The sequence below is a fragment of the Colletotrichum gloeosporioides genome, assembly GCF_011800055.1.
Source record: "Colletotrichum gloeosporioides strain Lc1 chromosome Unknown consensus_2, whole genome shotgun sequence".
In the NCBI taxonomy this organism is placed as follows: domain Eukaryota; kingdom Fungi; phylum Ascomycota; class Sordariomycetes; order Glomerellales; family Glomerellaceae; genus Colletotrichum; species Colletotrichum gloeosporioides.
This window is the reverse complement of record NW_025544647.1, coordinates 156,486-168,812: the sequence shown is the minus strand read 5'-3', so window position 1 is coordinate 168,812 and position 12,327 is coordinate 156,486. Positions and strand designations below refer to the sequence as shown.

Here is a 12,327-nt window from a genome sequence, read left to right as displayed (position 1 = left end):
GGCATCTGTCCAAACTCTGAAATTGGCATGAACGGGACCCTCGGAGTGCGGTATCCTGACTCAGACGAGAACGGACTTTTCCCCAACGGCAGGTCATGGCTCTTGTCCGTCTCTCGCTAGATATTTCGGATCGTTCGCGGAGTAAGTAGTTGCCAGCACATGGAGCTCCCTTGGTGATATATCCCAATTCAAAAGGAAAAGAAGATAGACTTCTGCCCGACAGCTTTATCACGCGTGTTTATTTCCCCGCGTGCGGTCAAAAGCATGCCCCCCTCCACAACTCTTCTCTTTCCAATTCCGATCCTTTGGGATATCGATATCGATATTTCAGGCCAGATACGCGGTTAGAGTATCGGATATAGACTTTGAAGAAAGCGGTCTCTTTTAGGATGCGCCGGTATCTCATACCATCCCAAATCAACGCCTTCACTGTCCTTGTAGTTGTTACAATACAGCTCCGTCTTACATCAGCCCAGTTCCCCATTCCATCAAACCTCCGGTCCGCGCTGGACCAGAGACTTCAGATCGCATGGAGGACAGCTCTGCGGTAGGAGCCGTAGGTACTGGGAAAAACAGACCCTGTCCAATATCAACCTTTCCTCGGCGGCCAGCCCGGATCCCAATCGCACCAATGAAGCAACATTTCCCGTCAGATCTCTCATCTCAGATCACCCTCCCTCACTTCAAGCTTCCCCGAAACCCAATGTCACGTGTGCGCAAAGGTCGCGTTATCGAATGGGGCGAGATAATATAATGTAATCAGAAAGTAAGCAACCAAAAAAGCTAGACCTCGCGATAGGAAAAGCCCAATTTCACATATTCGATGTCAACCATTGCGCAAACCGTCCCAAACATGACAGACTTCCTAGAGGTTGCTTACACACGACGACGAACGGACGTTGAACAGACCATGTGTGTGGCAACTACCCCCCCAAGACCGTGGTTTGTGATTACCGTCGAGTAAACGGCGGGAGAAAAACGTTTGCGCCTCGCGCCATGAAACCCGCCACGTGAGAAAGACGTCCCGTGAAGTTGAAATCTTCCATCCCCTCAAAGAAAGAATACACGGCCGAGGCTTTGCGGGAGCTTTCACCTGCATCCATCCTGCAGCTAATCGGTTGGGGGAGAAGACACAGACGCATGGCGCCTGTAAGCTAACGCTGCAGCACGCAAGGAATACATAACCCCTCACTTGTGGCTGATTGACACAAATCAGATACAATCTCGGGCCACAGGAGGAGCGCGCAAAGTGAGGGGTGGGATGGGAGGAAGGATGGATGACGGAAAGGAGGAGGGGAAAAGAGGAGCGCAACCGGTCGGCACGAGGGGAAACTCTCGCGATGGCATCATTCCCATCCTTCTAGAACGCTCAACCCCTCTGCCCCCGAGAGTAGCAGACTTTTCCATCATTGAGAGAATCCGATATCTTTTCTGAAAGTCTAACTTCCCCAACTCTCAATTCGCCCTCCCCGATCAAACGCCCCGGAGCTCTCTCCCACTTCGAAAATGTCAAACTTCCCCAAGCTAATCCCGGCCTTCACCGTCCAGGTGAGAAACCTCGCCAAACTCAATTGCAAGCATCAAAGCTCCGTACGGTCCGCTGACAAAAACAGATTCACCTCGGCGACCCCTCCCCAATCGGCACCCTCGCCCACGGGCCCTCCCAGCTCCACGCCCCCTTCCTCCCGGACGCGGGCGCCCTCGTCTCCGAGCCGAACTACCCACTCCGCATCGACGCCGTCTTCCTCCACGGCTCCGACTTCCTCCGCTTCGACCCGGACGGCAACACCGCGCGCCTCGAGGTCGCGAGCGCGCTGCGCGACAGGGCCACCGGCGCGGTGATCCGCTTCGACTACACGGGCACGATCGACATCTCGGGACCCGCGGGGAAAGTGTTGAAGGATCTCCCGGGGGCGGCGACGACGGAGTTCGGGGATGCTTGTGGGTTTTGCTGCTGCTCGGTGTGCAACGAGTTGAGCTAACCGGGTCGCGCAGTCACTTCCGCAAAGTTCGAGTCCGGGCACGAGGCGCTGAGGGAGTTGCAGAACAAGATCTACGTCGGGTCCGGACGGTTCGTGCTCGAGGAGGGCAAGCCGATTGTGGTGGAGTACAAGATCAGCGAGGTCGTTGCCTGAGCACCTACGAGAGACATCACGGGCGCCATTGTACGGGGACAGGTCTTGTCAACTTGTGTATGTGGATTTGCCTGAAGGGAAAATCTTTCGTCTACGTTCTTTCAACCTCCCAAGAAAGCCTCCTCCCCTCCTCCCTCCGAAAACAAGAACCATGTCATGCGAGGCGAAAACACCGTCCTCTTCCTCCTGTGCTGCGTTTTCTGGGAACTCTTTGAGACTGTGAGTGTGACGACGTTGCCTGCCTGGCCGTGTAGCAAAATCCGAAACTCCCAACATACAGCCCTCTGCTGCAGCAAATGCAATGCGTATTTGTGTAAAATGTGTTTGTCTGTGTAGTCGTAGTAGTCCTGAACCTTCGTTCTATCCACTCTGTGGGAATCGGAGGGCTGGCGGCTAGCGCGCGTTGGAATCGAAAAAGGATAAGAAAGGGCCGCCAAGCAGTCGATTGAGTTGACCAAAAGTGATGCGTACTCAGAATGCTCAAACCCGGGCCGTCATAAATGCCGTTCCAACGTCAACGTTCCCTGGCCACATGTGCCCGTTCCGGTCGTTTCGCCCGCACATACTTAGACGCCAGCCAGCTGCATGAGGCGCTCGCCGGCTCTGAGGTTGGCGTACTCGTAGGCCTTGGACTCGGCAGGGAAGGTACCGTTCGCGGCCCAGAGGTCGATCAGGGGCTGCATGGGCTCGAGCTCGTGGGGCTTCAGCATATCCAGAGCAGTGGCGGTAAGGATGAAGTGACTGAAGCAACTGTTCAGGGACTTCTCCAGGTTCAGGTGGTAGAAGGGCTCGGTGAAATGAGCCCAGTAGAGGTGAGCGTAGACGCGGAACATCTGGCGGAAGATGGTCTGGCATACGTCGATGAAGTTCTGGGGAAAGCCGGAGCGTTTGCCGATCCAGTCGGGCTCACCCGGGTTGGTGAGCTGGGAGAGGGGCGTCGTTGTGATGCTGGGGTTGTGCGCGTAGGAGACGCCCGAGGGGTCGGTGGGAAAGATGTTGGTGTCGTCGATCTTGCCCGAGATCCATCTCTGCATAAGAGTCATGTATTCAGCGGCGGGAAGTTCAACGGGCTCTCTGCGGCTGTTGAGCCAGGTGAAGGAGTGGTTACTGTGATATGTCAGAAGTTGAGTGAGTGGCAGTGAGATTTGAATTCGACTTACGTTCCAGCAGACATCCTCGGGCAAGTTGATGCGTTGCAGATGGTGGTTCCATCCTCCTCCTTCTCGTGAAGGACACGGACAAAGTTCCAGAGGTTTCTGTAGTGCTCGACAACTAGAATTTGGTAAGTATCAACTCGGCGAGATTATGGCAGCAAAATTCACGCACCCTGATGCGCGATCCACTCGCCCTGCTCGACCGTCTTTGGCCTTGCACTCAGGGTCATGAAGTTGCCCTTGACAATGTGCTTGCCATAGTTGGAGTTGAGCCAGATCGGCATGGGCCGAGGCAGGTGGTATGAACCGAGGATGTCGTCGCCGTTAGCCATGCCGCCCTGAGCATCCATACCAATAGTCTGAGCAAGAGAAGGAGAGTTGGGCAAAGGCGGGACACTGGGCGCCCTGACAGAAGCCTGGCTTTGAGGTGCCTGCGCAACGGTAGGTGATGAAGGCTGGCCGGCGGTTGAAGACGTGGGGGACTTGTTCTGTCCAGGAGGTTTAGCGGCGGCACCCCGGAAGCGGGCGTTGCTGTTTATCGATGCCAGGTTAGCGGGCGAAAGGTGAGGATTAGGATAAGCAACGCAAGGCATAGAAAAGAATCGAGCATGATGGTAACGTCGACCACTAGGCCGATGACAAGGGGGTACCAAGACCCAAGGGCCTGCTCCAGCCATGCTGAGAGTATCTGACTGAGACAAGGCATAGCATGGAGCGGGGCTGTTGACCAGCTAGGGATATCTTGAGACCGTTGCTGACCAGGGCTGCCGGGTAAGGCCGTTGCCTGAGCGGGGCCGAACGGTGTTGCGTTGATGGAATTTGATGAATCGACAGCCAGCCGTACAGGTCGCGCCGTGGAGTAGGCCAGGAGCTGCCTCAGCCTCGTCATTGAAGCTCCCAAGAGGATACTTCGACAGTTCCTGTGGTGCTGTTGATTGAAACTGGTGATGTCGCCAGGCTGAAGGTATCGAGCAGCGGGGTCGAGGACGCGTTGATCTCCGCAAGAGTAGAAAGGCGGTAAAGGTATACGAAACGATCTTGACATGGGCGGGTATTGGCGAAAATGTCTAGGCTCGAAACCCATGGAAATAATTTTTAGTGTGATGTCGAAGCCCAGCCCATTGAAAGCACAGACAAAGCTTGCAAAGGGCAGGCAGCCTCCTGTCGCCTTCCTCCTCCGTAGGTCTGGTGATAGGCTTGTGGAGGAACCGAACTCTTTACTTCAAGTCCTGCTGTTGGGTCTGGCCTCGTTTGATACCCAAAGCTAGTCGTGGCAATAGGTGTTGCCTCATGGATGACAGTATTGATACCGGCTTGGTCCTTTGGTTCCACTTCCTCCTCTCCTCCACGACGTTGATGTGATGGATGCTGATATCGGAGAGCAATGGTGAGATGGAGCAGCCATTGCATCCACGTCATCTCAAAACACCAGACCTGGGACTTGGTGACACAGGTCCTTTCGCAGTGCAATATTGCATCTGAAGCATGGAAGCGATTCACCCCGCATTAACAGAACAAGGGACAGGTTGCCTTTTGTTCCAATAACGTACTGACGTGCGGCAGCAACCACAAGCCAACTGATGAACACCACACATGACAGCAACAATCAGATGAGTTCGTCATGTTGAAGTCCTGTCTGTTCTCAAGGGAAGAAGATGCACCCCATGTCTCGGGGTCGGGCCAGTTGCATGTACCAAGTAACGGCTGCGGGCTGCGGCACTAGCCGAGGAACCAACTTCACAGCTGTCTGCTGTGCAGCCGCCATGACACCCTCCAGTCCTGTCCCTGGCAGCCCAATATTGGAGATAGATAAGAATAAAAGCAGGCAGGGATGGGGGAACAGACAAGGAAGGGCAAAAAGCAAAAGCAAAAAGCAAAAGGACAAACGAGAAGGTGGTAGTAACTCACATTCCTGAGAAGAGGTTCGACATGGCAAAAGAGACGTCCCGCGGTGAGGGGGAGGCGGAGGGGGTTATATGGCTGGGTCGACCGGCACACCTCCTGGGAGGGTTGTACTCTGTAGGGGCTGGGAAAATAGGTTCTCAGGGCTGATGATTCAAAATTCAGACCGTTTGACAATGGAAAAGTGGTCGGATATCAAGCAAGGAGAGAGGGTTAAGCTGAAAAGGGGCGGTTGAAGGTGAGCTTCTTCAGACTACGTTCGCTCCTGCATCCAAACAGGAGTAGCAGCATGAGGGACGCTAGACTTGAAATGTTACATTAAGCGAGCGCACGGGCCGTCTCCTCCACAGCCTTGGGTCTCCATGCTGCTTGACTCTGTCGCCATTGGACTGCCGCTAGGCGGAAATAAGGGTCCTCTTCAGCCTCGTGTGGCGTCTGGGAGGTTGGGGCGAACAGACGGTGTAGCTTTTGACCATCTAAAAGCTCCTCTAAAGTCAGGGGAAGTCGCCCAGATCATCTGCAATTACAAATTGCCTCCACTGACGCCAAGTACCCTCTGCCACTGCCGTGTCTAGTCGGCATAAATCCGCCAAAGCATAAACCTGACAGACCGGGACTCGGTGCCGAGACGGGGATCTCCCATCAAATCGGTTGTTCTTACCTCCGGCATCCGGAGTAGGTGTTCTGAGGTCGGTGTGTGGCGGTGCTTCTTCACCAGCCTCACGTACATTCACTCACCGAGAAGTTCAATTGAGTGGGTCAAATTTTCGAGCAGGGATCCCGCAAGCCTCGCTGTAGCGTCTGCTTCCAGCAAAGGAGCTACACGTCCATTCGCAACAACGTCAATTTTTGCCATCACCTTCACATTCAGAAACACCCGAGTCGAAATTACCCGTCAACATGTCTGACTCTGAGGAATTGGTCGAGCTCCCCGAGGAGGAGGAGGAGGACCTCTTTGGCGACGAGGCGGCCGACGAGCTCCCAGAGGACCGCAGTCGCGCCGGCAGCGAACGCGCCGCATCGGATGGACTCGCGGCAGACGAGGATGAGGAGAGGTATGATGCAGGCCCGACATCAACGGACTACGAGACGAAAGTTATCGAGGCTGTGGAGATGCAGCGCCATCGCATTCCCAAGGCGAAGGAGCAGAGAGTGAGTTGACGCGACGATCCTGCTCTTTGCGACATGCGCTTACCCCGTGCAGCTTGGATCTCTTCGCGTTCCCAAGTTTTTCAGATTCATCCCCACGATTTACGACCCTGAAACCTTCGAGCCCACTGAGGAGGATATCGAGAACGCCAAGGCCGACACGCCAAAGCACGATATTCGCGTGCGCAGACACGGCAACAAGCTGCAAAGTAACGCCATGATTCACAGATGGAGCGACGGTTCAGTGACCATTACCGTCGGCGACGAGCACTTGGAGGTCACCACGAAGGCTCTGGCACCGGGCCCTGAGCAGCCATACTCGGACCTTCAGGACGGTCATTACTACGCGGCCGCGGCTGAATACTCCAGCAACTTCCTCATGTTCGTTGGCCACGTTACCGACCAGTTCATAGTACGTCCTGGAAAGGAGGTCCAGGACGACGCACTTGCTGCCCTCGCCGAGCGCATGGCTACAGTCACACAGAAGCCCCAGGAGAAGGACATGATCATCAACACCATCCAGGACCCCGAGCTCAGGAAACGACAGGCCGAGCAGGCAGAGAAGGAGCGCATGAAGGCGCAACGTCGTCGCGAGACGGCGGCTGCCAAGTTGACGGATTCCAGCAGGGGTTACGGCCGCGGGGGCGGTCTTTCCATTGGAGACCTGGAAGGGCGCCGCGGTGCCGGCCGCAAGAGGCCTGGCGCACCGAAGCAGAAGAGGAGACGTCCCGAATACGACTCTGATGATGACCTTCCCTCGGGCGCGCGCAGACAGGACGACTACGACATGGAAGACGACTTTATTGTCGGTAGCGACGACGAAATCAGCGAGGGTCCGGATGACGATAACGAGGAAATCCTGGACGACGATGATGAGGACGAGAGGCCGCGATCCAAGAAGCGACAAAAGATGTCTGACGACGAAGATGCCGATGGCGATGAGGACGATATGATGGAGCCGAGTGGCAGGGGCAGACGTCGTCACGTCGTAGACGACGATGATTCGGAGTAAGGGGTTTTCAACTGGACGGCCAGATCACCAGAAGAAGACGGCGCATGTGTCATTTGTATAATATCAGAAGTTTCTTACACGCACGGGCGAGACGGGCGGCCCATAGACACCAAAAACAAAATGCACGATATCCAAACGTTTATCCTCATGCAATGCCAACCTCAAGTGCCGTCAGGTCTAAATGATGAGCTCACCAGCCGCTGTTTGAAAAGGCACACCCTGCTATGTGCGGCTAGGCTTGGTTCTGGCGTCGCCAACGGTGGAACACGTGCTGCAATGGGCGAAATTCTTTGTCATGGACGAAAATAGGCCGTTATCGGTGCGATTGACTTTGTTGGGGGCTCACCAGCATTAGCACTCTAGACTGGTGGCTCGCAGCGACTCAGTCCAACGCATGACGAGAGTTTCGTGGGACGGAACGGCGGATAAGGCGTTGCTGTGGAATAAGGTGCGACGGAATGGTCTCGCAGGCGGGCGAAGTTGACGACGGGAAAAAGGCATTGTCACATGTCGACAGCTAGCGCCAAGCACCACCAGCGAGGACAGTGATTGACTACCTACTGGGCGGGCAGTTGGCAGCAGTGGTGGGCATGCAGCAAAGATGGATGGATGGATGGCATGGGACGGCATAACCAAGCACCAAAGCCAAGCACTCACTGGACACAGGTAGCTGAAGGAGCTGCTCGTCCGGCCCCCAACCCTCCCTCCACCAGCTCGGGATGCTACACGACCTGACGCTGTGTGTAGGTGGTTGTGTGGGGTTGGGGGTCTCGTGGTCTGCTGCAAAGAAGCAATGGGCAAGAGCACCTGATGCTATCCGCTACAGTCCGCCCCCCGGGCAATCCAATGCGCTCCAATGGAGCCTGACGTCTGCTTCCCCGGAGTCTCCAGACCACAGACACTGGCTGGGATGCGCACTGCGGATGCGGGAGCCACGGCAAACCCGGACTTTGCATGCGCTTGCTGCTGCCGCCCTTGTCTATTTCGTATTACCTTGAGTAAGGTAGGTAACCTACCTTACGGTACTGTTCCAGTGTTCCTTCAATTTTTTGAGCCGAGCCAAACCACTCTTACACGCCACGGACTTGACAGACAGGTAGCTCGCGAGGGAGGTCGAGGTAGGTTAGCACCGAACGAATGACCCAAGGTACCCTACCTGGCCTGAGCTGGCCTGGTCTGACTTGCCTGACCTGACTCTCTTTTTGTTTCCAGCCTTGGAAAGGGACCAGGGAGAAGAGAAAAAATAAAAAAGAACACACGGGCTTCAAGTAGCACCAGGGATCGTACAAGGCTCCCAGTGTCTCCAGTCCGTCTACCTACTTCATCTACCTAGCGCCCATCGTACGCCCGCTCGTTCATCCTCCACGCTCCTTGATTACCTTTTAGTCTTCCCATTTCCTTTTCAAGACTTCTCTGCAGTCGACAGTCCAAGACATTCTGTTATCTTCATCTCTCCCCCTATCACGGTGCCCTCTATCGCTCGACGAATACTGCCTGCCATCCCACCTGTCTCTCCCGTTCAACGCAACATCCTGACCCGACCTCGGTATTGGAATGCAATCACCCGCCTAGTCGAGACACGACGCTCGCCACGCTCCACCCGGCCATTATGCCATAATGCCATGACCACCTCACATAACTTATCACTATCCTCATTAGCATTGCTTTCCCCCGCCAGCTTGGGATCCTCCATGGTCTACACTGTCCGAGTCGTCGCCGTCGCGCAACCATGGGGGTAGTCGTCGCGCTCTGGCAAGTAGCCGTAGACGTCACGCAGTTCTGGAATAAGGTACGTGGCATACTCATCAAGTCTTCCTGACGCTGGTCGTTGCTGCCACCGCAGCAGCTGCTTCTGCGACTGCCTGTCGGCCGAACGCCGAAACCTGGGACGAGCCGCGGCTGACCTTTGATGCGTCGTTGCGCACATGCAGAAGCTCCGCGATTGGTACACCCGCAAGACCCCCGTCGAACTATGGCTGGAGCTCCTCCGCCATGCCGAAGCATTCGAGGATTGGGAAGAGGCCGCCCTGCACCTCGACAACCTGCTTGGATTGGACTTGTGGTAAGGAGCTGCAGCAGCTTCCAGCTTTCGTGTCTCAGACGCACATGCTAAAGCTGTTCCGGCGCAACAGGAGAAATAACCCAACGTCAAAATACTACGATTACCGTCTGATCAACGAGCGACTCAACTCTCTAATCACTGCCAGGGAGGATGGCAACCTTAATGCGCTGGTCAACCTCCTTCGCTCCGGCCTGGTGCGGAATCTGGGCAACATCACCTCGCCTACCCTGTATAACCGATCCTTCGCCGGCACCAAGTACCTGATCGAAGAATACATCACCCAAATCGCCGAGGCGGTCGAAGACATCACTCATTTGCCGACCACCCCGCCTTCCGACGGCAATGGCGCCCCCATCGGGCTAACAAACCAGATGAAGTTGGATTTCATCCACGATACCAGACAAGCTTTTGGCAGGAGTACCCTCGTCCTACAAGGCGGTGCGATATTCGGAGTTTGTCATCTGGGAGTTGTGAAAGCACTATTTCTTCGGGGTTTGTTGCCGCGCATTATTACTGGTACTGCTACGGGCGCCCTGATCGCGGCCCTGGTCGCGATTCACACTGAAGAGGAACTTCCCCACGTGCTCAAAGGAGAGGGTATCGACTTGTCCGCCTTTTCTGGAAAGGCAAAGTCTGAGAAGGGTTTGCAGAAAGAGCAGTCTTATGCAACGAGGTGGAACACTCTATTAAGACGGATTAGGAGGTTCTCTCGGGAGGGTTACTTCCTCGACGTTAAGGTTCTTGAGGACTGTGTGCGAGCTAACGTCGGCGACTTGACGTTCGAGGAAGCGTATAACCGGAGCAAGAGAGTACTCAACATTACAGTTGCAACAGCTGGACAGGGCGGCGTGCCAACGCTGCTCAACTACCTGACAGCACCGAATGTGGTGAGTAAACATCATTGCTCAGATATTGACCCAAGACTAACACTTGTGCAGCTGATTTGGACCGCGGCAGTGGCATCCAATGCCTCCTCGGCTAGCCTGTACGGCCACAGAGAGACAACAGTTCTCTGCAAAGACGCACACGGAAACATTGTGCCATGGGCACCCGCGAACACAATCGACTTCCGACATTGGACCCATGTATCATATTCCGATCGAGAGTCGCCGCTTCTTCGAATTGCCGAACTTTTCAACGTAAATCATTTCATCGTCAGCCAAGCCAGGCCTTACCTCATTCCCTTTCTGCAAAGCGACATGCATGGCCCGTCGCTCATGGAGACGCGTAACAGCACGACCTCGATAACGGCCTTTATGGTCCGTATGGTCGGCCTAGAACTCAGACATCGCTTACGACAGCTCGATACACTGCACCTGCTGCCCGCAGGTATCCGCCGCTTCCTCGTCGACGAGAGGGTGCCAGGAGCGTCCATGACGCTGGTGCCAGAGGTGACTGCTGGGGACTTTGTGCGCCTGCTCGAGACACCCACGAGAGAGACGCTAGACTATTGGATCTCGCGGGGCGAGCGAAGCGTTTGGCCCGCGGTCGCCGCGCTGCGTATTCGTTGTGCAGTCGAAAATGAACTAGACAGGTCATACCAGACTGTCCGAAGATTCAAGGCTGGCGGTCTGCGGAGGAAAGGTTCAACAGCGGCGGCGGCGGCAGCAGCAGCAGCAGCAGCAGCAACGGTAATGGGAGGGGCATCCACGCTGGAGAAGGATAGGAGATCAAGCAGCGTCGGGGCCGCATACTGATGGCGTCAAATTGTGAAAGAATGTAAGAAACCGTCATCCAGCCAAGCACAGCAAGGGCGATACGCAGCCCAGGTTTCGGATGCCGTCCTGGCTTATGCGATGGATGGCTGAGGCGTCCTCACCTCATGGGCGCGGCATTTGGGGGCGGCGCATGTACAGATACAAACCATCGTGGCTGACCAGGAGCACTGTGGATATGCATGGCACATTGAAAGAACGGCGCAGCGTTAGAGGCGTGGAGACCACAGCGGTGGACAACCAGAAGACATGTCAGCAGACGAAGGAAACAAGATATTCTCGAAGACTGCCTCTTTCGGACGGTCGGTCAGGGAAGAGTCGATCAGGCTGAGAGGGACGGTGTGCTGCAGCAGGATGTTCAGCTGTGTTGGGTCGTGTTGGGTCTCAAGCCTCTCTTCCAGAAAGCTGCATGTAAGCGGCGGGAGGAACTATCCGTAGGAAGTATGTACGTTCCAGAAGACGCGTCTCCAATGACGAGGCGGATGACCATTGCAAAAAATGAAGAACCCTTGGCGTCAAACCCAACTTGGATACCGATCGGTGAAGGGAGGTGTGCTCAGTGTTGTTGTTTTGCTTCTAGAAGAATGCCTTGCCGCTAGAACACACCTTGCCGCGCACACAAGCTTCGGCCTGCCTGCATGCTCATTTATCCCTCATACTCAACCAATCTAACTACCCATCTACTGACGCCTCCGTAAGCCTCGTCAAGCGGCCCGGATTGCTCCCTCAGAGTTCCCCGGGGCGAACCCTGCGTCAGGAAGGCTGGCTTCACACCACCTTCATTATCGAGAAGAGAGGCACGGGCAGTGGATGATGTGAGAGGACGGGGAAGAAAGGAAGGCATGCATGTTCTGTCTGGGGTGCCCGCACAGATGCAAGGGGATCTACGGCGTAACGGCGCTAGAACACTTCTCGAAGGCCACGGGAACAATTCCATCAGGACGGGGACCGGGGCTCAGCGTCCTATCTGCTTGTAGGGTGGGGCTTGGGCGTGCGAAGGATTCACACTGGAACTGCGGTGCTGCGTGAATACATCATTGCTCGTATCGTCTTGGCTTGTGGATGTTATTTCCGCAGCTTCGAGAAGGATTGATTACCGGGGGAGGCAGTATTTCCCGCATCTTGTTCGGTCACGAGAAGAGATGGTTCGATGATGGATCTTGGAGATTGCGATGAGGGGGGGCCTGGTTCGATTGCC

At 55.4% G+C, this 12,327-nt stretch overlaps 4 protein-coding genes across 4 annotated transcripts; 3 read left to right on the top strand and 1 right to left on the bottom strand.

Annotated features, from left to right (window-relative positions):
- Positions 1 to 1,506: 1,506 nt before the first annotated feature.
- On the top strand, positions 1,507 to 2,135 carry GCG54_00005028 (uncharacterized protein; the record flags this gene model as incomplete). Its single annotated transcript, XM_045405061.1, has 3 exons — positions 1,507 to 1,548; positions 1,614 to 1,941; positions 1,996 to 2,135. The coding sequence occupies 3 exons, from the start codon at positions 1,507 to 1,509 to the stop codon at positions 2,133 to 2,135; spliced, it is 510 nt and encodes a 169-aa protein (XP_045271245.1).
- Positions 2,136 to 2,701: 566 nt separating this feature from the next.
- GCG54_00005027 (Maintenance of ploidy protein mob2) lies at positions 2,702 to 3,882 on the bottom strand (the record flags this gene model as incomplete). The annotated part of the gene is made up of 3 exons (XM_045405060.1): positions 2,702 to 3,242; positions 3,296 to 3,407; positions 3,462 to 3,882. The coding sequence occupies 3 exons, from the start codon at positions 3,880 to 3,882 to the stop codon at positions 2,702 to 2,704; spliced, it is 1,074 nt and encodes a 357-aa protein (XP_045271244.1).
- Positions 3,883 to 6,091: 2,209 nt separating this feature from the next.
- GCG54_00005026 (uncharacterized protein) lies at positions 6,092 to 7,352 on the top strand (the record flags this gene model as incomplete). Its single annotated transcript, XM_045405059.1, has 2 exons — positions 6,092 to 6,343; positions 6,396 to 7,352. The coding sequence occupies 2 exons, from the start codon at positions 6,092 to 6,094 to the stop codon at positions 7,350 to 7,352; spliced, it is 1,209 nt and encodes a 402-aa protein (XP_045271243.1).
- A 1,729-nt stretch (positions 7,353 to 9,081) lies between these two features.
- On the top strand, positions 9,082 to 11,111 carry GCG54_00005025 (putative triacylglycerol lipase; the record flags this gene model as incomplete). Its single annotated transcript, XM_045405058.1, has 4 exons — positions 9,082 to 9,141; positions 9,284 to 9,414; positions 9,485 to 10,301; positions 10,353 to 11,111. 4 exons carry the CDS (start codon positions 9,082 to 9,084, stop codon positions 11,109 to 11,111), a joined length of 1,767 nt encoding a protein of 588 aa, XP_045271242.1.
- Positions 11,112 to 12,327: the final 1,216 nt, after the last annotated feature.